The sequence below is a fragment of the Mustela nigripes genome, chromosome 6 (genome assembly GCF_022355385.1).
Source record: "Mustela nigripes isolate SB6536 chromosome 6, MUSNIG.SB6536, whole genome shotgun sequence".
NCBI lineage: Eukaryota > Metazoa > Chordata > Mammalia > Carnivora > Mustelidae > Mustela > Mustela nigripes.
Genome location: NC_081562.1, coordinates 10,738,632 through 10,762,769, shown reverse-complemented (window position 1 = coordinate 10,762,769; position 24,138 = coordinate 10,738,632). Strand labels below are relative to the sequence as shown.

At 46.5% G+C, this 24,138-nt stretch overlaps 1 protein-coding gene across 1 annotated transcript; it reads right to left on the bottom strand.

The window, feature by feature from the left end:
• Window positions 1-378: 378 nt before the first annotated feature.
• CIMIP4 (ciliary microtubule inner protein 4) lies at window positions 379-23,239 on the bottom strand. The gene is made up of 5 exons (XM_059404611.1): window positions 23,218-23,239; window positions 18,595-19,019; window positions 16,408-16,552; window positions 730-840; window positions 379-529 (listed from the first exon to the last, which is right to left on the bottom strand). The coding sequence occupies exons 1-5, from the start codon at window positions 23,237-23,239 to the stop codon at window positions 432-434; spliced, it is 801 nt and encodes a 266-aa protein (XP_059260594.1). The 3' UTR covers window positions 379-431.
• Window positions 23,240-24,138: the final 899 nt, after the last annotated feature.

Below are 24,138 nucleotides of genomic sequence, written 5' to 3'. Positions count from 1 at the left end.
TGCCCCGAGACCAATCAAACCCACTCTTGTATGGGGGGGATGGGGTGCCTGATTCCTCTGAAGTCCACGGGCTCCGTGGGGCGGGGGGAGGGGAACTATGTCTGGAAGTAATTGGGGTTCAGCTAGGGAGGTCATGCAAGGGAAGCTCCACCGTGAGACCCCTCCCACAGGACGTGATGGGGAAGCCAAGCAGCGCTCAGCTCCCACATCCTGTCCTGGGATTGTGAGGGAAGGGGTGTAGGTCTAGGAGGAAGATCTGGGGAGGGTTTGGGCTCTTGGGGCTTCTCTCCTCCCCCAGCTGGTCTTTCCAGCACCACACATCCACCCCCACCCCAACAGGAAGGGAGGCAACAAGAGGAGGATAACATTCAGATGTGTGTTTTTATTATTGGTGCTCGCTCTGAGCGGAGGGCGACTCTTCCCAGTCGTATCTAGGACTTCGAGCTCCTGCTTTTGCTCTTTTCTCCAAATTTCTCATCCAGTGCTTTCTGTAAGTTCATATTCATCGCGTTTTTCTGGTGCCACCGTCCTGCAGAGAGCAGGGAAGGAGCCATCCTAGATCACCCAGTGGACTTCTGGAGTGTCTGGTTCCCAGTGGTGACCCATGTCTCTCCCAGGCCCAGCCCAGAGCTCTACCTGCTGCTCTGGTTTCTCTCTGCACCTTGGGGCCAACACATTCAGCCTGGGTAGGGGAGCACCCACCTCCCACAGCCCAGCACCACCACGTACCTAGATCATCCGTCTTCCTGCCATGCCAGTGCTCTATGTCCCTCACTGATTTCTCAATCACCTCAGGGGTGTAGGAGGCCTTCATGAGGCTCTTCGTCTCCTCGGGGGCCCCTGTGGAACCCCATGAAGAAATCCCCAGAAGCCCCAAGTCAACGGAGGTCAGACACTCAAGGATTCATACCTGGGTGTCAGTTTCCCCGAGGGATGGTGGCTTGTAGGAGGGCAGGGCTGTGGGGAGGCAGGCCTGGGTTCAAACACCAGCTCTGGCATTTGTAAACAGTGTGGCCTCAGGCAAGTATTTAACCTCTCAAAGCTTTGGTCTCTTCATCTATTCAAAGGAATAAAATTTTCTTGTAAGATTGGGAAGATTACATGGCTGGAAATTTGCTGGAGCACCTGGCCCAGAACAAATAATATCTTTTATTTTCAGAAAATTTATTTCTAGGTACACCTGGGTAGCTCTGTCAGTTAAGAGTCTGCCTTCGACTCAGGTCATGATCTCAGGGTCCTGGGATTAAGCTCCACGTTGGGTTCCCTGCTTAGCGGAAAACCTGCCTGCTCATGCTCTCTCGCTATCTCTGTCTCTCTCTCTCTCAATTAAATAAATAAAATCTTTTTTAAAAAAAGAAAATTTATTTCTATATTGCATTGTATGTTAACTAAAATTTAAATTCAAAGAAAATGCATTTTTATGTGTACAGTTAAAATACACACACAAAGAAATAAGTTATCAAGGTCAAGAGTCAGCAGAAATATCAGAGAACCAAATCCCAAAAGACAGCAAGGATTCAAATGATCAGTTATGGAATATAAGTGTATTTAGTGTTTTAAGTCACGAAAGAGAGAATAAAAGTATCAATAAAGAATAAGAAGTTACCCAGGGGCGCCTGGGTGGCTCAGTGGGTTAAGCCTCTGCCTTTGGCTCAGGTCATGGTCTCAGGGTCCTGAGATTGAGTCCTGCATCGGGCTCTCTGCTCAACATGGAGCCTGCTTCTCTCTCTCTCCCTCTGCCTGCCTCTCTGCTACTTGTGATCTCTGTCAAGTAAATAAATAAAATCTTAAAAAAGAAGAAGAAGAAGAAATTACCCAGAAAGAACAAATTAGTAAAAGTAAATGGGATTTCTGAAACAAAACCTATAATAATCAGAAAATAAGTTCAATGGATGATAAGGGGTCTGGGATTTACTTTGAAATAAGGAGGGGTGGGCAGGTGGGTGGATGGGAGAAAAGATAGAATAAGACTGGCCATTGCTGAAGTTGGGTTACAAATGCAACATAATGGTCATTAAATTATTCTCTCTTCTTTTAAGTTTGTAAATTGGCATCGGAATGTTTAAAAGCAAATTTAGGGGACAAGGAAAATAGCAGATTAGGTGCAACTAAGAAAAAGGTGGTCAAATGGAAGATATAGCTAAAGTAACTAGCTGGGGGTTCCGGGGGGAACACCTGGGTGGCTGATTAAACATCCAGCTCTTGATCTCAGCTCAGGTCTTGATCTCAGGGTCATGAGTTCAAGGCCTTCACTGGGCTCCACACTAGGCATGGAGCCTGCTTAAGAAAAAAAAAAAAAAAAGAAGAGATTAACCAAAATGCAGCACAGAGGAGGGAAAAAATGGAGAAAATATGAAAACGCTAAGATGAAGTTCTGATACATGTGTAAGTGGAGTTCTGAAGGTGAGACGGGAGAAACCAGAGAGGCGGCATTTGAAACAATAATCATAGTGGGAATTTTTCCAGAATTGGTGTAATATATGAATTCTCAGATTCAAGAATCAGCTTCCCAATCAGCATATGTAAAAAGAATTATTTAGCTAGGTACATCCAAGTAAAACTTAAAATACCAGAAACAAAGAAATCTTTAAAGTGGCCATACCTTGATGTATATTTATATCAATATATATCTATATACAGAAATTATACATAATACACGTGGGTTATAAGTTATGGGGCAAAATAATGACGATGATCTCTAACCATCTTTGAAGATTTACAGTGCACCAAGCACATTCTCAGAGCCTGATAGAACTTGCTCATGGGAACTTCTCAATAACCCTGAGAAGTATGATTATTATCCCCCTCTTACTGTTGAAGTCATGGAAACACAGAAAAGTTGAGTTACTTGTCTAAAGTCACACAGCTGGTAAGTGAAAGATTGAGGGCCCAAAGCCAGACCCTGTGTACCCAGAATCCACAGCTTAAATTACTTTGCTGCTGTAGAATTAAAATTCTGTAAAATAATAACATGTAAGCTGAGATGGTGGCAGAAAGAATAAAGCTGAAGCTTGTAAGTGTCCTCACATTATTCAGGAAAGCCTAAATATCTTGTTCAACTTTAGAATGTATTAGCTATGCGTGTAAAAATGTCAAAGGTAACCACTAAAAATTAGAGAGATTAAAGACACAAATTGGAAAAAAAAAAAAAGAAAGAAAGAAAGAAAAAAAGAAACTTCACTCAAATGCAAAACAAGGAAGGAGAAAAAAAGCAGCACCAACAGAAAACAAAATAAAGTCATAGAAGTAATTCCAAATGTATTGGGGGATTAGTGTAAATATAAATAGACTAATCCCCATTGATGAAAAGCACACGATCAGGCTACAGAAGATATTTTCTAAATATACAGTATGTAAAACAAACTTAAAACAAAAGGACACAGAGAAAGGATAAACATGGAAGTACAGAAAAAGATATGCCAAGCCCATACTGACCAAAAGCACTCTGGTCACGTTTTGTTGATATCAGGCAAATAGACTGTAAGGCAAAGGCATTGTGAGATAAAAATATGAGATAAATAAAAACTACCATAATTCATTCAGGTGATGTAATAGTTCTGAACTTGCTGCATTAGAATAATCTTATTAAATGTAAATGGCTTAAAATAGATATAGCAAAATTGCCAGAGCTATAAGGAGAAATTGACAAAGCTGCTGTCATCGGGAAAGATCTAAAGATACATCTTTAGTAATTAATAGATCAAGCAAAGAAAATTAACAAGGCCTTAGAAGACATGCATAGGAATACTTTTTTTTTTTAATTGTATTATTAGCCCCAGGGGTACAGGTCTGTGAATTGCCAGGTTTACACATTTCACAGCACTCACCATAACACATACCCTCCCCAATGTCCATAACCTCAGTGCATAGAAATATTTAACAAGCCTTCTCTATTAGACAAACATGGAACTCCAAATGCAATAGATTATTTTCAAATACATATTGAATATCTACAAAAATTGTCCGCTGAGCTATAAAGCAAGTCTCTAGCAATTTCAAAGGAGAGAAGCATGACAAGCCACTTTCACTAATGCAAACACCATCCAGCTAGAAATCCACTGTTTTAGAGCAATTTCCATTGTTTGGCATTTATGGCTTTCAATACTTAGATGACAGAATGTTAAGTTAGAAATTTGAGGGGCACCTGCATAGCTCAGTTGGTTAAACATTTGACTTCGGCTCAGGTCATGATGCCAGGGTCCTGAGATCATGCCCTGTGTTAGGCTCCACACTTGGCAGGTAGTCTGCTTCTTCCTCTGCCCCTCCCCCTGCTTGTGCTTGCTCTCTCTCTCAAATAAAATCTTAGAAAGAAAGAAAGAAAGAAAAAGAAGGAAGAAAAGAAGGAAGGAAGGAGGAAAGAAATTTAGACTGAGGGGGCACATGGCTGGCTCAGTCAGTAGAATGAGGGATTCTTGATCTCTGGGTTGTGAGTTCGAGCCCCATGTTGGGTGTAGACATTACTTAAAAATAAAATCTTTAGGGGCACCTGGGTGGCTCGGTGGGTTAAGCCTCTGCCTTCAGCTCAGGTCGTGATCCCTGGGTCCTGGGATCAAGCCCTGCATCGGGCTCTCTGCTCAGCGGGGAGCCTACTTCCCTTCCTCTCTCTCTGCCTTCCTCTCTCTCTGCCTGCCTCTCAGTCTACTTGTGATCTCTCTCTCTGTCAAATAAATAAATAAAATTAAAATAAAATAAAATAAAATCTTTTTTTAAAAGGTGTTTATCCAAGGGAGTATTACTCAGCCATCAAAAAGGATGAAATATTGCCATTTGCAATGACGTGGATGGACTTAGAGGGTAGTATGCTAAGTGAAATAAGTCAGAGAAAAACAAATACCATATGATTTCATTCATATGTGGAATGTAAGAACCAAACGGATGAATACCAGGGAAGGGAAGGAAAAATAAAATAAGATGAAAATTGAGAGGAAGACAAACCGTAATCGATGCCGAACTCTAGGAAACAAACTGAGGGTTGCTGGAAGGAAGGGGGATGGTGATGGGGTAACCGGGTGATGAGCATTCAGGAGGGCACATGATGTGATGAGCACTTGGTATTCTACGCAACTGATGAATCACTAAATTTTACCTTTGAAACTAATACTATACTATATGTTAACTAACTAGAATTTAAATAAGGAAAGAAAAAAGAAAACAAAAGGAACTTGGAGTGAAAACCCAAGCATAACAGAGATCAGAAAGCAAGCTGTGAAGCCCACTCCTCTAGATTTCTCCATGGAAATTCCAAGTAGGCTTCTAAAAATCTGATGAAGGATTCACCAGCATTGAGTATGAGATGTTCTGATTTGGGAAACTGGCTAGAATATTTCTGAGAGGACTTGTTTGGCTGAGTCATTGCTCCTCCCCCATTGTCCCAGCCAAGATGGGACCCACCTCTTATGTTAAATCGAATTAGAGGCTCCACAGTAGGGTTACCTAGGAGCTTGATGTAGAGCCCAAGATTTTGGGTGGGTGCCCAGACTTGGAGCAAAAGGCACTGGCCCAAGATGGCAGGGCAGAGAGAATGCACAGGCCAGCCCTCCTTCTACAAAGTACAAAGGTGTTCCAAAGCCCAGGTGTGGACTGGTGGAGAGAGGACCAGCCTGGAGCCATTTACATGAAAATCCTACCTTCATCTGATCTCCCTGCTACTAATCATGCCCACTGTGTTCTTCTGTCCAAGCTCACAATATAACAGCCAGATGGATCCTTTGAAACGTATAAAATTCTACAATGGCTCCCAGGAAGAGCCAGTGTACCCAGCATGGTCATGGTCCCTCTGCCTGATCACTCTTCCCCAGCAATCCATTGGCTGACCTGCTCCCCTCCTATAGGTCTTCACTCAAATGTCACCTTCTCTGTGAGGTCCATCCAGATTGGTCTATTTAACATTGCTTAGGGGCTCACATGTAGGGGTCCCACTATAAAGACAAGCAGAGGAACTGTTAGCAAAAGGCAGATATTGCAGCAGGAGAAGTGCGCAAGGGACTGTGCTCAAGGGGCTGTGAAATCTGACCTAAACCTGACAGGTGGCAGGAGAGGGAGCTATTACTATTATGCTGTAAATAGCACACATAGTTGGGGCACCTGGGTGGCTCAGTCGGTTGAGCATCCAACTCTTGACTTTGGCTCAGGTCATGAGATCGAATCCCACTTGGGGCTCCAAGCTCAGTGGGGAGTCTGCTTGAGATTCTCTCCCTCGCTCTCCTTCTGCCCCTCCCTGCACTTGTGCATGCATGCTCTCAAAATAAGTAAATCCTTTAAAAAAATAAATAAACTGCACACATAAATTATACATACTCTTCTACATGGATGATAGTTTTCACAATTAATTTTTTAAAGATTTTTTAAGATTTTTATTTATTTTAGAGAGAGAGTGAGCACGACTGGGAGGAGAAGAGGGAGAGGGAGAGAAAATCTCAAGCAGACTCTGCACTGAGCGTGGATCTTCACATGGGGCTCGATCTCATGACCCTGAGCTGATGACCTGAGCTGAAACCAAGAACCAAAGGCACTTGCACTACCAGGTACCCCAACAGTTTTCACAATTTAAAAAGAGAATGCATCTACACTTGTTTAAATGCAGGTTGATAAATTTGGTTTTATTAGAAAATTGGCTAATATAAATTTACCACATCAACAGATCAAAGGAAAAAAATCATTAAAATGTCATTTTTAAAAATACACCATTTGTAAGAAGCAGCAAAAGCAAAACAAAAAACAAAACAAACAAACAAAAACCACAAAAAACTAACATAGGAGTTTAAGACCGCTGGAGAGTAGGGGGACCCTAAGCTTAGCTCCTCCCTCCAACACCGCTCGATGGTCACCCAATCATTCCGAGCACGGGAGAAGTCAATCCGAAGTCTGAGAACAGAAACTGCAAGTCTACAAGTAGAAAAGCGACCGCGCTTTGGAAGGAGGAGAGTTGGCTGGGAGGAGACAAGCTGAAGACTGCCGTGGGCTGGGAGCCCGTCCCCCGACCCCCCAACGAGGCTACCACAAAGTATTATCAGTAGTATAAGCCTAATCTTTTAAAATCTAGATTTTTTAAAATCAGAACTTTGAGAAGTCCGCTACCGTGGGGGACGTGCCTGGCTTAAAGGGGCTCAGGCGGTGTTGTGGGGCAGAGTCCCAGCAGTGACAGGGTGGTCTGGGGATCCCTGGGGTCACAGGAAGAATGAGCCTTGCCTAAGCGCTGTAATGATCCCGGGCACAGGAGCAGGAAACCAGGGAGCAGCAGTCTAGGCTCTGCCCTTCTGCTCCACGTTGCCATAAAGTTGCAGTGCTGTGGGGTCCTGCAACAGCTTTCCTGGGATGGGTCAGCAGATGGCAAAGGCCCATGAGGACCGTCCCCTGGGGAAACCCATCTCTTGCCTGACATGAAACAGCTCAGACAGAAGCAGGATGAACACAGAGTTCTGATGGAAACTGGGGAGCCAAGAGTGATTGAGCGCTCTTCGGTGAGGGCTCCGTGAAGGACGGGCGTGCAAAGTTTCAGCTCGGGGACTAGCAACCTGGGGGACATGTTCATCCCATCCCACCTTGAGGGCTCGAAGCCTTCAGGGAGTCAAACAGCGCCTCCTGGTGAAGACTGGAACTGTTTACATTGAGCCCTGGGCTCTGGAGTCGCACTTCCTCCCAAACAAGCCTGAGAGTCAGCGGGCCCCTCCCACAGAAGACAAGCACAAACAACTCGTTGGCACCAAGTCAACTGCTGATGGCGGCTGCAAAGCTTCAGCTCTAGGGGAAAGAGGATCTAGCTGCCTTTTAATTTTTATTCTTTGTTTTTTATTACTATTTTTTCATTTGCTTCCTTATTTTTTCAATTGCTTTTTAAATTTTATTATTTTTAAAAATTGTTAGTGATTTTATTTTATTTACTTTTGGATCTAGATCTTTTAACAAGCAGACCAAAACACCTAGGATCTAGGGGTTTTTTTGCTTTTTTGTTTTGTTGTTTGTTTGTTTGTTTGTTTGTTTTTTCTCCTTTTCTTTTCTGGACAAAATGACAAGATGGAGAAATTAACCCCCTTGAAAAAAGAATAGGAAGTAGTACTCATGGCCAGGGATTTAATGCAGATATAAGTAAGATGCCTGAACCAGAATTTAAAACAATGATTATAAGGATATTAGTCAGGCTTGAAAAAATTGTAGAAGACACTGGAGAATCCCTACTGCAGGGATAAAGGAACTAAAATACAGTCAGGCTGAAATTAAAAATGCTATAACCGAGATGCGTTTTATGGATGCCATAAAAACGAGGATGGATGAAGCAGATGAATGAGTCAGACAAATGAGTCAGTGATATAGAAGATGAAATTATGGAAAATAATGAAGCTGAAAAGAAGAGGAAAAGAAAGGTAATGGACCACGAAGTCAGACTTAGGGAACTCAGTGACTTATTAAAACGTAATAACATTTATATCATAAGAGTTGCAGAAGATGGAGAGAGAGAAAAAGGGGAAGAAGGTTTATTCTAACAAATTAGAGTTGAAAACTTTCCTAATCAAGGGATGGACACAGATATTAAAATCCAAGAAGCACAGAGAACTCCCATTAAATTCAACAAAAGTTGGCCACTTCCAAGGCATGTCATAATCAAATTCACAAAATACACAGACAAGGGAGGAATCCTGAAAGCAGCTAGGGGAAAAAAAATCCTTAACCTACAAGGAAAGACAGATCAAGTTCATAACAGATCTGTCCACAGAAACTTCTCAGGTCAGAAGGTAGCGGTAGGATATATTCAAAGTGCTGAATGGGAAAGATATGCACCCAAGAATTCTTTATCCAGCAAGGCTGTCATTCGGAACAGAAGGAGAGAAAAAGAGCTTTTCAGACAAATAAAAACTAAAGGAGTTCGTGACCATTAAGCCACCCTGCAAGAAATTTTAAGGGGGACTCTTTGAATGGAGAAAAAAAGACCAAAAGCAACAAAGACTAGAAAGAACCAGGGAACATCACCAAAAACACCAACCCAACAGGTAACACAATGGCACTAAATTCATATATTTCAATAGTTGCTCTGAATGTAAATGGACTAAATGCTCCAATCAAAAGACATAGAGTATTAGAATGGGTCAAAAAAACAAGATCCATGTATATGCTGCCTACAAGGGACTCATTTAGGACTTAAAGAGACACCTGCAGATTGAAAGTGAATCTTTGAAGAACCATCCATCACGCTAATGGACATCAAAAGAAAGCCAGAGTAGCCACACTTATATCAGACAAACTAGATTTTATTTTTTAAATTTATTTTAGAGAGAGAAAGCGAGTATATGTGGGAGGAAGGGAGAGAATCTTAAGCAGACTCCACACTGAGTGTGTAGCCTGATGCAGGGGTTGATCTCATGACCCTGAGATCATGACTTGCACTGAAACCAAGAGTCAGACACTTAACCAACTGAGCCATCCAGGTCCCCACAAACTAGATTTTAAAACAAAGACTGTAATAAGAGATAAAAAAGGGCGTTACATCATAGTTAATGGGTCTATCCATCAAGAAGATGTAACAATTGTAAATATTTATGCCCCAAACTTGGGAGCATATAAATAAATCAATTAATAATAAACAAATATATAAATCAAATATATAAACATATATATAAATATATAAAGCAAATATATAAATCAATTAATAATAAACATAAAGAAACTCATTGATAATCATGCAATAATAGTAGGGGACTTTACGCCCCACTTACAACAATGGACAGATCATCTAAGCAGAAAATCAACAAGGAAATTAACAAGGTATGACACACTGGACCAGATGGACTTAACAGATATTCAGAACATTTCATCCTAAGACAGCAGAGCACACATTCTTTTTGAGTGCACATGGAACATTCTCCAGAATAGATCTCACACTGGGTCACAAATCCGCCCTCAACAACTACAAAAAGATTGAGTTCATACTACGCATATTTTTAGACAATGCTATGAAACTTGAAGTCAACTACAAGAAAAAATTAAAATACATGGAGGTTAAAAAATATCCTACTAAACAATGAATGTGTTAACTGGGAAAGTAAAGAATAAAAAGAAAATACATGGAAGCACATGAAAATGAAAACATGACAGTCTGAAACCTTTGATGTGCAGCAAAGGAAGTCCTAAGAGGGTAGTATATTGTAATAGAGGCCTTCCTCAAGAAGAAAGAAATGTCTCAAAAAAAGAAAAGAAGAAGAAGAAGAAGGGGAGGAGGAAGAGGAAGAGGAAGAAGAGGAAGGAGAAAGAAGTTTCTCAAATACACAACCTTACACCTAAGGGAACTAGAAAAGGAGCAGCAAATAAAACCTAAAATCAATAGAAGATGAGATTAGAGCAGAAATAAAGGGTATAGAAACAACAAAACAGTAGAACTGATCAATGAAACTAGAAGCTGATTCTTTGAAAGACTTAATAAAATTGATAAACCCCTAGCCAGACTCATCAAAAAGAAAAATAGAAAGTACCCAAATACAAAATTATGAATGAAAGAGGAAAGATCACAACTGATGCCCCAGAAATATGAACAATTACAAGAGAATACTATGAAAAATTATATGTCAACAAACTGGGTAATCTGGAAAAAATGGATGAATTCTTAGAAACTTCCAAACTACCAAAACTGAAACAAGGAGGAGAAAATTTGAACAAACCTATACCAGCAAAGAAATTGAATCAGTAATGAAAAATTTCCCAACAAGCAAAAGTCCTGGGCCAGATAGCTTCCCAGGGGAATTCTGCCAGACATTTAAAGAAGAGTTCTTCTTCTCAAACTGTTCCAAAAAATAGAAATGGAAGGAAAACTTCCAAACTCTTCTACAAAGCCGGCATTATCTTGATTCCAAAACTAGACAGACTCCACTAAAAATAGAATTACAGCCTAATATCCTTGATGAACATGGCTGCAAACCTCTCAGTAAAATTCTAGCAAATCGAATTCAACAGGACATTAAAATAATTATTCATGATGATCAAGTGGGATTTATTCCTGAGCTACAGGGTTGGTTCAATATTCACAAATCAATCAATGAGATACACATTAATAAGATAAAAATGATAAGAAATATACGATCCTGTCAATAGGTGCAGAAAAAGCATTTGACAAAATACAGCATCCATTCTTGATAAAAAACCCTCAACTACTTGGGGAACCTGGGTGGCTCAATGGGTTAAGCCTCTGCCTCAGCGCAGGTCATGATCTTAGGGTCCTGAGATCAAGCCCCACATCCGGCTCTCTGCTCAGCAGGGAGTCTGCTTCCACCACCCCCAGTCTGCCTCTCTGCCTACTTGTGATCTCTGTCTGTCAAATAAATAAATATATATTTTAAAAACACCCTCAACAACTCAACAAAGTAGGCATAGGTGGAACATACCTCAACATCATAAAGGCCATATACAAAAGACCCAAAGTTAATATTATTCTCAATGGGAAAAAACTGAGAGCCTTTCCCCTATAGTCAGGAACAAGACAGGATATCCATTCCCACCATTACCATTTAACCTACTACTGGAAGTCTTAGCTTCAGCAATAAGACAACAAAAAGAAATAGAAGACATCCAAATCAGCAAGGAAGAAGTCAAACTTTCACTATTTGTAGACAACATGATACTCTAGAAAAGCCAAAGGAGTCCACAAAAAAATTGCTAGAGCTAGTTCAAGAATTCGGCAAAGTCACAGCATATAAAATCAATGTACTGACATCTGTTGCATTTCTATATACCAGTAATGAAGCAGCAGAAAAAGAAATCAAGGAATTGATCCCATTTGCAATTGCACCAAAACCAATAAGATACCTAGGAATAAACCTAACTAAAGAGGTAAAAGATCTGTACTCTGAAAACTACAAAACACTTATGAAATTGAAGAGGGCACAAAGAAATGGAAAAGCATTCCATGCTCATGGATTGGAAGAACATTGTTAAAACATGTATTCTACCCAAAGCGATCTACACATTTAATGAAATCCCTATCAAAATACCACCATTTTTCACAGAGCTAGACCAAACAATCTTAAAATTTACATGGAATGAAAAAAGACCTTGAATAGCTAAAACAATTCTGAAAAAGAAAAATAAAACTGGAAACATCACGATTCTGGACCTCAACCTCTATTACAAAGCTGTAGTCATCAAGACAGTGTGGTACTGGCACAAAATCAAACACATGAACCAATGGAACAGAATAGAGAACCCAGAAATGGTCCCAAAACTGTATGGCCAACTAACCTTCAACAAAGCAGGAAAGAATGTCCAGTGGGGGGGAAAAAATAGTCTCTTCAACAGATGGTGCTGGGAAACCTGGACAGCAACGTGCAGAAGAATGAAACTGGACCACTCACTTACACTATACACAAAAATTAATTCTAAGTGGACGAAAGACCTAAATGTGAGACTGAAAACCATCAAAATTCTAGAAGAAAATTCAGGCAACAACCTCTTTGACCTCAGCTGTAGCAACCTCTTACCGACATCACCAGAGGCAACGGAAACAAAAGCAAAAATGAACTATTGGGACTTCCATCAAGATAAGTTTTTGCACAATAGAGGAAATAATCAGCAAGACTATAAGCCAGCCTACAGAATGGGAGAAAATATTCCCAAACGATATGTCCAATAAAAGGTTAGTATCCTAAATCGATAAAGAACTTATCAAACTCAACACCCCAAAAACAAATAACCCAGTTAAGAAACGGGGAGAAGACATGAATAGACACTTTCCTAAAGAAGACATCAGATGGCTAATAGACACATGAAAAGATGCTCAACATCAGTCAGCATCAGGGAAATACTAGTCAAAACCACGATGGGATATCACCTTACTATGTCAGAGTGGCTAAAATTAACAATACAAGAGACACCAGGTGTTGCCAGGGATGTGTAGTCAGGGGAACCCTCTTACACTGTTGGTGGGAATGCAAACTGGTACAGCCACTCTGGAAAACAGTATGGAGGTTCCTCAAAATCTAGTAATAGAACTAACCTACAACCTAACAAATGCACTACCAGGTATTTACCCAAAGAATGCAAAAAATACAGATTTGAAGGGGTACATGCACCTTGATGTTTATAGCAGCATAATCTATCAATAGCCAGATTATGGGGGGAGCCCAAATGTCCATTGACTGATGAATGGATCAGGAAGATGTGGTGTATATATAAAGGAATATTACTCAGCCGCCCAAAAAGAATGAAATCCTGCCATTTGCAGTGATGTGGATGGAGCTAGAGGGTATGATGCTAAGCAAAATAAGTCAGTCAGAGAAAGACCATGTAATTTCATGTAATTTCCATGCATGGAAACCATGTATGGATACCATGTAATTTCATTCATGTATGGAATTTAAGAAACAAGACAGATGAACACATGGGAAGCAGGGGGAAGGAGAGGGGAAACAAACCATAAGAGACTCTCAACGATAGAGAGTAAACTAAAGATTGGTGGAGGGAGGGGGTGGGGGATGAGTCAGATGGGTGACAGGTATTAAAGAGGGTACTTGTTGTGATGAGCTGTTGTACTGGCTGGGGTATGTAAGTGACGATACACTGAATTCTACTCCTGACACCAATATTTCACTGTATGTTCACTAAAATTTAGACAAAAAATTAAAGAAAGAAACCGAACAAAGAAAAACTGCATAGTCCTTATAGGAAAAAAAAAAATGATAAAATGTAATTTACAGATACTGAAGGAAGATTTAAATTAGTGGGTCTACCCATCATATTTGTGGATTGGAAAATTCCTTATCATAAAACCGATCATTGCCCCTCATTTGAGCTGTAGATTCAACAGACTTCCAATTAAAATCTCTACAGGGTTTTTGTTTTGTTTGGTAGATATTGACAAGCAGTTCTAAAATCTCTATGGAAAAGGGGCACCTGGGTGGCTCAGTCAGGTAAGCGTCAGCCTTCTTCTCAGATCATGATCTCTGGGTCCTTGGACCCAGCCCAGCATCCAGCAGGAAGTCTGCCTCTTTCTCTCTTTCTCTCAAATAAAGAAAAAATAAAAATAAAATCTGTATGGAAGAGTCAGAGACCTCAAACAGTCAAACATTCACCAGTGGTGGTGGTGGACAGGTGGGTGGATATCTGTCCAACCAGATACCAGACCACCTCTCCTACTTGGTCACTAAAAGCACAATAGTCGGCCAATGGGCAGAAGGGAGAGCCTGGAAACTGACCCCTGCGCACATGGGAACTGGGTGAATACTAGTGATCCCACTGTGGGTCCCTGGGGGAAGGGCTGAAACTACCCAGTAAAAAAGCTTCTGAGATCATCGGTAATCCACATAAAGGAGGAATTATACAGGAATCCCTGCTTCTCACTGACAACAGAAATCGACTCCGGGTGGATTAAAGGCTTAAATGTGAAAAGCAAAACTAAATCCTTCAGAAGACTATATAAAAGATGCTCTTCATGACTCAGTGTGGGATCGGATTTCTTCATCCCACTCTCCCTGGAACCTTCTCGCAGTGGAAAGAGCAACTCCATCCTCCCCGTCTTTCAGGTCAAAAACCTTGAAATCGACCTTAATTCCTCTCTCATACACCCCAAACCCATTTACTAGCGTATTCTCTCCTCCAGCTTACACAAATACCCAGAATCCTACTGCGCCGCTACTTCCCTGGGCCGCCATATTGCGCGATGATGCCTCCAGAGCTGTGCAGGGCCCCCTCCTTCCTGCCTCGACAAGCCACCATCATCTCTCCCACCTGCATTTTTGCAGTCCACTCCTCCCTGTTCTCCCCATTTCTACCCCAGCCCCCCTCCCCCCACAGCTATACCCTACGGCAACTAGAAGGGGTCTTTTCACCAACAGGGCCCTTCTCCCCTGGCTTCCCCACCCCGCCAAGGAAGGAGACTCTCTGCCACCTCCCCCACTGAGCCCACCTCGGGTCTGATTTCCTCTCTGGCTCAGCCACAGCATGGATCAGCAAACGCAAGGCTGAGGGGTCGAGTAGAAGCAAGAGGGAGGCCTGGGTGAAGCCCAGCGACGCTAAGGCCGAATGCAGCCCGAATTCATGGTGCTTGTCAATGTCTCGGGTATAAATGCTACCGTGGCCAATGCCACACCCATCCGTCAGGGCAAATTTAACAATGGGTTCTTGTAAGCAGGTGGGTGCAGGCCGGTTTGCGCTGGTTCCAGCACCACCCCCGGGCCCAGCTGCCAAGGTTGTCTCTCTCAGATTGGCAAAACGTGCACAGATGACTTTTAGATAATTCTTTTATGTTTGGGTAGAAGTTACTGTATGAAGCTGTGCACACCCTCGGGTGATGATTATTACGGAGGCCAGTGGAAGGCAGGAACCCCAAGGCCCAGAACAAAAGACAATCTGGGCTGTCTTCTCTCTCCCTTTCCAGCACCTCCCCTTCTCCAGGCTCAAAGAAAAAGCCAGAAAGGCTTCCCGTGGCTGTCTGGTTCCTTGGGTGACGGGGATCTGAGCCCGGTGAGGAGGTCTGCCAGGCCCTGGGGTCATGAGACAGGGCCTGGTGGGATGGAAGGAAGGAAGAAGGGGACCAGAAGAAAGTCATGTTTGGCAATGAGGAGAGACTTGAACGTGGGGGCCGAGAGAAGTCCCTGGGAGCCGGCTGTGGACCTCCAGCTGAGCCGGCCAGTAAACCACTACGGGAACAGGGTCATTGCTGGGGAGGTGACCCGAAGCCGAGGAAAAACTCTGGGGCTTCGGAGGCAGGAGAAAACCGGATTTGAGCTCTGATAAACTTCCTGGTACCTAGAGGCCTTGAGCAAACTGTTTCCAATGAGCCCGTGAAATGGAGCTAATAGCCCCGAAGAAACAGGATGACGGCTGACCCTCAGGAAACACTGTACACTGACGTCCGAAGCTCCAACCCTCCCTTCTCCCCAGGCCGTGCCAGCATGGCTCCAGGAAGGCGAAACAATGGCCTGCTGGCTGCTTGTTTCAAACCCCAAGCCAAGTGCCCTCAAGTGGCATTTCAGAGTCCTGTCAATGACCCAGTGAGGGCCACAGTTACTGTCCCCACGGTGCCAGGAAGGTGACTGAGGCCCTGAGAGGGGAAGGATCCTGCCCGAGGCCACACCCAGGAAGCAGGAGCGCTGCACTTTGAACCTAGGAAGACTGATATTGTGACTGTGGCACCCAGTTCAGGGGTGCCTGGGGCCTCCCTCTGGCAGACTAGGACACCAGAGGTACCTGGGGAGTGAGGAGCCATCTGCCAGCTGGGATCGATCATCTGCACAGTGGGAACGGATTTGCCCAGGGCCTACCATTCCCGGCACAAGGCACAGGGCCCAGAGAGTGCCCTTGGTGGCCACACAATGAGTGTTCCCCGTCACCAGGAATGCGTCCTGGGTCTCAGACCCCATAGGGGTCTAGGAACGTGTGGTTTGGGGACCACAGGTGCTGACAGCCCCCACTCCTGCCCTTTGGCCTGACCTTGAAACAGGTTTGATCGCATGTTGTAGCCCAGGTCATAGTAGTCTGAGAAGATGGAGGTCATTTCCACGGAACTCTGGGTCCTGCTGGGCCATGAGTTTGCCCTCTGCTGGCCCTCAAAGACCTCACTGATGGCCCTTCGAGCCTGCACAGCCAACCAGGGAGAAGAGACAAGGGATAGAGAAGCAGGATCAGCCCCCTATCTCCCCTCCAACTCCTCCTCCCTCTCACCCGTCCTCACCACCCCCTACCCCACCCCTGCCCTGAAGCCTTGAGCCAGGCCCAGGGCTGGGGAGCTGGGAGAGCTGAAGACCCTCTACCCCTCATACCACCCCATCTCCCACACGGGCGCTGAGGAGGATAACCATCATAGAACCTCCTCCCTGCTTTGAGCGCCTACTGTATACCTATCAGAAGAGGTCCTCATAAGGTAATATTATCCCTGCCATTTTATAAATGAGGAAGCTGGGCCTTGGGGCAGGATGCACGTGTGGCCATAGCTGGTGAACCGCAGAGACCCGCTTGCCTCTAGAACTGAGTCATCCCCCAAGTCAGCTCTGGGCTCCTGAGATTTCACTGGGGCCTACTCCTTCCTGTACCAACGAGGGATCTGGGAGGCTCAGAGTGACTGAGCCCAGGCCTAGGAGCCAGGAAACCAGGGTTCAAGTCCCAGTTCTACGATAATGCAGCAGCTAACATTGGGCCTCTCTGGGCCTCAGTTTCCCTACTTGTAAAATGGGGATGGGGGCAGAATTGGATGGTCTTTGAAGTAGCTTCCTGCTCTGATAGTCACTGGCTCAGGGACACCTGTGATGTGTCAAAGCTAGATAGAAAAAACAAATATCGGGGCACCTGGGTGGCTCAGTCATTAAGCATCTGCCTTCGACTCAGGGCATGATCCCCAGGTCCTGGGATCGAGCCCTGCATCGGGCTCTCTGCTCAGCAGGAAGCCTGCTTCTCCCTCTCCCACTCCCCCTGCTTGTGTTCCTCTCTTGCTGTGTCTCTGTCAAATCAATAAATAAAATTTAAAAAAAATAAAATAAAATAAAGAAAAAAACAGATCTCTCAATTCAAGCCCAGGACAGCCCAGGCCAGAGAGAGAAATTACAGCTGCCAAAGCTGAGACAGCAGGAGGAGATTGTGACCACAGAGCCAGGCTCAAACTTGGATAAGTTCTTCCAAGGAGGACAGGACATTCAGGATGGTGGCCTCCCAAATTAGCAGGCGGGTGTGGTCACCACACCTTAAGATGACAAAGTCGAGGGGGACCCTGCCCACAGCCTTTGTGATCCTGGAAATTCCACTTGCTCAGGGTGACCCCAAGCTGATCACGTCCCCTCTTTGAACCTCTGTTGTACTGTATGTTCAGAAAGAAGCTCTATCTTGAGCCTGGCCTAGTGTAAAACATAGTCGCTATGAGGTTGAGATAATGATTTGACAGAATGTCTCAAAATGCCAGAACAGGAAGACCTCCTAGCATTTGACCAGAAATAGGAATTTTTATCTCAACTTTCAGGTGATCAGTAGTAACTCTGTGGAATCACTCATCTGGTGGGGGGAAAGATGCTGGCATCGACTAGTGATGTCTGCCATGCACACAGACTTGGAAAGCTGGGATATGCATGCCATTGATTTGTCAGCCTAATCTAGTCCAAAGGCCTCATTTACATAGATAGAGACAAGATCCCAGAGAGGGGAAGTGAATTACCCAAAGTCGTCCAGCATCCAGGGGGCAGAGCCAGGATTCAAACCCAAGTCTTCTGATCCCTAGTCAGCAGCATCTCCTTTAGGAGACTTGCTCAAGTAAAAAGCATCTAGTCCAACAGCAGACTTATAATTGGAAAGTCAGTAAGGGCCAGGCACCCAGAATATGTTGGCGCAGCTTGGATCCTTATCCCATAGAGCTGGATGGGTTTAATTCACTGAACCCCTCTAAGCCTGGGGCTCCTTATCCATAGGATGGTGTTAATAATACCTTCCTCATGGGGAAGATCAAATGAATCATTTTCTGTGAAGACTTGCTCTGCCTGGCACCTAGCAAGGGCATAGTCAATGCTCCTCTCTAATGATACTATTGTAGAGCTCTGTGCTCAAGAGCAGGCTCCCTGGCAGGGGTAGGGAGGGGTCCCTGTAAGTCTCAATGTATAACCTTCCTTCTGTTCCCAGCCCCTGTGCCAGCACAGATACCTGTTCCTCTGAGACAAGGTCATCCACCACGTTGCTCCCAAACTTGTGACGAATGTTGTCAGGAATGATGCTGCTTCTCGGGCCCTGGGCTCCTGTGTTGGGGCCTTCCTTCAGCCCCTGGTTCGGCTGAGCCCTGCTCTCCCTCGAGGAGGGTCTATAGCCTCCCCTCCTTGGGGACCCACGCTGTGGGTCCATCCCCGAGGACAGGCGGTTGCTGCTGATGATGGATGGGGGTGGAGTCCGGACCTCCTCCGGGTGGACCTGCCTTAGGGAGCTGCCTTCCTGGTGCAGGGTCTGCTGTGGGGAGACTGGGGCCTGGTACTTGAACTTGGAGGTATCCAAAGGGCTGGGGGCAGCTCTCCAGGGTTCCGTGTCCTGCTGGTCTTCCTTGCTATTCAGATGGGCCCTGGGCAAAGTGGTTGTACCTGAACAGGGGCAGAGAGGGAGGGAGGCAGACAGACAAGTGCACAATGCGGAGTGGGAAGGGAGACAGTGATGGGGGTGGGGAGGAGAAAGAGATAGCCCCAGAGCCCCAGAGCAGCAAAAGAAGGTGAGGGAAACAAGGGACCCCACGAGAAACTGCTTCCTCTGCTCCTTTTGCTGCCTCTACTCTTGCTAGGACCTGGGCCCCCCTCCCCCCTCCCCCCACTCCCCTGCCCCACACATGCAGATGGGCCTTACAGAACAGACAGTGCATGTCGCCCTCCTCGTAAAGGTCAAGGATTTAATGTTTTTTTTTTTTTTTTTTTTGAGTCTTCCAGCACAATAGATAGTATGTAAGGAGTGATGTGAACATTTTCCAAGACCACTGACTCACCAAGACCCCTGGCTCCAGGTGTAAATGACTTAGGGGGAAACCTAAACATGCATCTTTGTTCCTGGATGCCTAAGAAGACAGGCATTGGACCACCGTCCTCAGTACAAACCCCAAGCCCTGTGCAGAGACGGGACTCACTCTCCTTTCCTTTCCGAGTCTTCCAGACACCCCATATCTGCGCACTCTCTTTCTGTCTTCAATAAACTCTGCTCTCACTTCCTCTTGGCTTGCACTTGACTTCTATACTGTGCAAAGCCAAAGACCCTCTTGGCTGGTCCTGGAGGAACCCCTCTGGGTCCTCGGACCCAGCCAGTCTGCATCAAAGAGACGGGGACAGAGAGAAATCACAGGATCCAGAAGCACAGGTGAGAAATCAGGAGAGACAGAGGAACAAGATAGTTCAGTCTGCCAAGCCTCGCAGCAGACGGGATCATCCCATATTGTTTTAGACAATAGGAGTGGCAACCTTGAGGTCTAGCTGTGTGACCTTGATGTCTCTGAGCCTTAGTGGACCTAGCTCCATCTGATTCGTTCCCTTCCCTTCTTTGAACCCCCCAGCCACCCACTGAAGGAAACCACAGCCATGGGAGCTGGCAGACGGGCATCTTGGCTTTTGGCCAAGTCATGGAGCAGGATGGCCAGGTCTTTCTCTGCCTTCAGAGCTGCCGCCCAGCCCCCACTTCCCTCTGCTACTGTCACTATTCAGGGGGTGTCACCCCAGCCACTTCCCCGCTCTCACACCTCCACGGGTCTCCCCTTCTGGCCCCGACTCCCAGCCCCAGAGGGTTCTTGCTCCCAGCCTGTCGGCCTCCTCCCTCTCTTCACCCAACCCTGGCTCCCACCAAACTGGCTGTTCCTTCTCCCCACCCGTGTGGCCACCTCCCATGTCTGCCCAGGCTGGTTCTGCTACCTGAGGGCACACCCTTCCTTCTCCATGAGCCAAAATCCTACCCTCTTCAGCTCCTTCTAATGCCATCTTGTCAGGAAGTCCTCCCTGACTCCACCCCAGGCTGGCCTGGCCGAGGACCCCACGCCCCTCTCACGATCCTGGACTTTCCCTTTCTCCGTCCCTGTGGGCTACAGACCTCCTCATGTCCCTTCCAGGAAGGGAGGTGGCGGGTGGCGGTCTCACTGAGACGGGTCCATGGGTGAGTGGATCCTGGATCCCCCTCAGCGCCCACCAAACAGTCCTGTGCGTTGGAGCTGCAGGTGGAATCCGTCTGCCAGCTGGGGAGCGGGGGGCGGGGGGTGGCTGTTGCGGGGGGCGGACCCAGAGGAACACGGCCTCGACAGGGTAAGACGCCATTTCTTTTCATGATCACACCTCTGACATCAGGCGGCATCTGACAGTGGGTGACCCTTTGTCTAACCCGAAAGGTTTTCTCTCTGTGGTAACTAAATCCCATAAGTAACAATGTATCTGAGAACCAGCCTCAGGAGACTCAATTTATGTAACACGATACTTGTGATCATACCCAGGGCGGGGGTGGGGGGGGTGGTGTATAAATTTTTCCTTGGTTATTCTTTCTGGTATTTTCTGTGCGAAATACAGAAGAGGAACCTTTCCTCTGCCCCCATCCCCTACTCCCACCCCCACCACAGCCTTGGCCTCACCCCCTGCTTCCCCATCTTCAAACCCAGGTGACAGCTCTAAACACGTTTGGTGAGCTGCCCTCCAAAATGTTCTAGATGGTTCCTCCAGGCCTCTTGAAGGGTTTGTGGTTTTGCTTTGCTTTTGTTTCTAGATGAGATTGGATTCTATGGATTGCTTTGTAACTTGCTGTTAAAAAGCGTCCCACTGAGGTGCCCGGGTGGCTCATTCAGTTGGGCATCTGCCTTCGGCTGAGGTCATGATCCCGGGGTCCTGGGATGGAGTCCCTGTCGGGCTCCCTGCTCAGCGGGGAGTCTGCTTCTCTGCCCTTCCCCTGGCTTGTGCTCTCATTCTCTCTTTCTCTTTCGCAAATAAATAAATAAAATCTTAAAAACAAACAAACAAACAAAAGTCCCACTGGGCCTTGGGGATCAACCTGTTGCAGCAGACAAGGACCTGGACCCGACTTCCCTTTCAAACAGGAAGGGCTCAGCAGCAGTCCTGCTGCTGAGCATTCTGATTACCCCAGGTTGCCTTTTCAGAGCAGTCTGCTAGAAAGCAGCAGGTCTTGCTGGCCTTTGGAGGTTTTAGTTCCCTCTCACCAGACCCTGCACTGCGGTCACCAAGTGGCAGTGGGGATCTGCAGAAAACCCTTCCCAGGGGCCCTGGAGACAGAGAAAGCTGATATCCAAGCCCGCCTGCCTCCTCACTCTCCCCCACCAGGGATATCAGATGCCCTTCCATTCTTCCTCCTTTGTCATCGACACAAAAGGCAGAGGGAAAAACCTGTTCAGCTGACCAAAAAGCCTCCTGTCCTTCCAGTCCTGGTGCTGCCCCAGCAAGCAGGCAGCCAAGCAAACAGGAGCCTCTGGGCACACCCGAGGCTTTCAGGATGGGGAGGGTAGAGAGGGGGCAGGCTTGAAACACACTTGACACACTCAGCATCCGTCAGCTCCGCCATGGTCCCTCCACCTGCTTCCGGGGGCCTTGCGGCCCAGCACAGTAAGGGCCTCCCCCCGGGTGCAACAGGATGTGAGGCTCAGGACTCCAGCAAGAGAGATCTGGGTTTTCCCCAGGCCATGCTCCCGACTGCCTCATCCATGAGCACATTATAGCAGAATTCCCGGCTCCCCCTGCCCACCCTGCGGGGAGATGAGCGTTTCACTGGCCGGGTCCTGGCTTCGAAGGCTGATACTGACCCAATTCACACACTGTGGGAGCACCTACGTCAGGTGCTGTGCCCAGCACTGGGGACATGAAAGGGAACCAAAGGGCCAACCCCTGTCCTCTTGGAGCTCAGGGTTTGTTGAATGAATGAGTGTGGCCTGGTGGCCCAGGAGCCTCACTGCAGCTCTGCCCCAGCTCTTCTGCAGGAAAAAGGGCAAAGCGAATCTAGCTTCACTTGCTAGTGTGAGGTTCAAATGGTCCGTGGTCAGTTTTCCCGGCTTGGCCCTTAATCAGAATCCCCCCCGCCAAATCCCCCACCCATTACATTTGCAGGTCCGTGTGCCCCTCCCGGCGCCTGCATCCGAACCTCCTTGGGAGGGCTGGGATCCAAGGGTTTAATAAGCCTGGGTCCTTGGGTTGTTGGAGACAGCTTCCAGCAGCCATTTCCCACCAGTCTCACTGGATGGCCACTCACTGTGGGGCCCCTGTCAGAGCTGACCTGACCCAGTCACCCCTGCATTGAAAGCAGAGCCCCCACCTCGGGGATCAGGCCCAGCTGCCTCTCCTGCCTTCTGGCCATATTCCCTAGGCTGCACCAAAGCACCAGACATCTCACTTCCAGTCTTTTGCCCACACTGTTCCCTGTGCCCAGAACACTCCCTTCATCCCTCCTTGGGCCACACCACTCCCTGGGTGGGCCGGGCTCACTCAAGACTGACATGCACCTTCTACCCTCCACCCCCGGAAGCCAGCCCCAGCCCCCACCGGGTTCTCCCTCACCCCTGCCCTCTGAGTGCACACTTCCCCTCTGAGTCCCACAGAGGGACACAACACTGGGGCCATAGTCGCCGGCTGGATGGGGGCGGGGGGTGGGCAGCACTATTCCCCTCCCCTTGATTTCTGTCTTCAAATAGAATGAAGAGGAAGTCAGGGCCCCGCAGTGGGTCTAGAGGCCCAGGCGAGACTGAGGGAGGAGGAGAAGGGCCTGTTCCCTGCTGCCCACATGGCACCCTTCCAGAAGCTCTGGTCCTTGGTCAGCCTGTCCTACCTGCTCGGTGGCCCAGCTCCATTGACTCTTGCTCTGGGATAGGTAATTCCAAGCTTAGCCCTGTAGACAAAGAAACACATTTGGTCATCTCAGATGACACACAGTCTACAGGGACGCTTGTGACCATCTGTCCAGCCCCTGACCAGAGGGCCCTCCAAGCTGTTTCCAGTCCTCTCTGGTACTCAGTAAGACCCCCTGCTGCCATGCCCCATCCTCCCTGGCCTGCCTTCTGGACGCCTGCAGACTCTGCACTCTTGGAAAAGCCCAGGTCACTTTCAATGCCAGTGCCTCAAAGAACTTTCTCGAACAGCCTGGGGGCCCTGAGCTCCTCTTGGCCTCTGCACCCTCTTCCTTCCACCTTGTCCCTGCTCTGCACCACCCAATGCTTCCCTGGGATCCCCCATCAGGCATCTGGCTGTGGGAGGCCTTGTCCCAAGCCCCTTGTCCTGGTGGCTGTTTGCCTCCCTGGAAGGAGGACTGTGTCCATTCTAAGAGCTGGTCTTTCAAGCTCCAGGGAAAGGAACCAGCTTGGCCAATAGGAGAGCTGAGATCAGGAACCACGCTGTTGGGACCTCAGTCTACGCATCACAAAATAGGCCTTTGAAGAAGAGCAGTTCTGGCATCTCCAGTAGCCCCTGGGGCATTCAGGTTTGTATTCCTTTTCCTAGTAACCTTCTTCTTATTCAAAATATCTGATTTTATTGCAGTGTCTTAAGATTTTTGTGAATCTCGTAATATGAAAAAGCGAAATGTTGTGTCGCATACAGTGGATTCTTAGTCCCTAGGCCTAAGCAGAAAGTATATTTGGAATAAGGATAACATAGAAGTAGCAAGTCAGAGCCGGAAGGGGTCTTTGGGATCAACTAATCCAACCCCTTCACTTTATGGATAAAGGAACCAAGGCCCAGAGAGGGTGAGTGA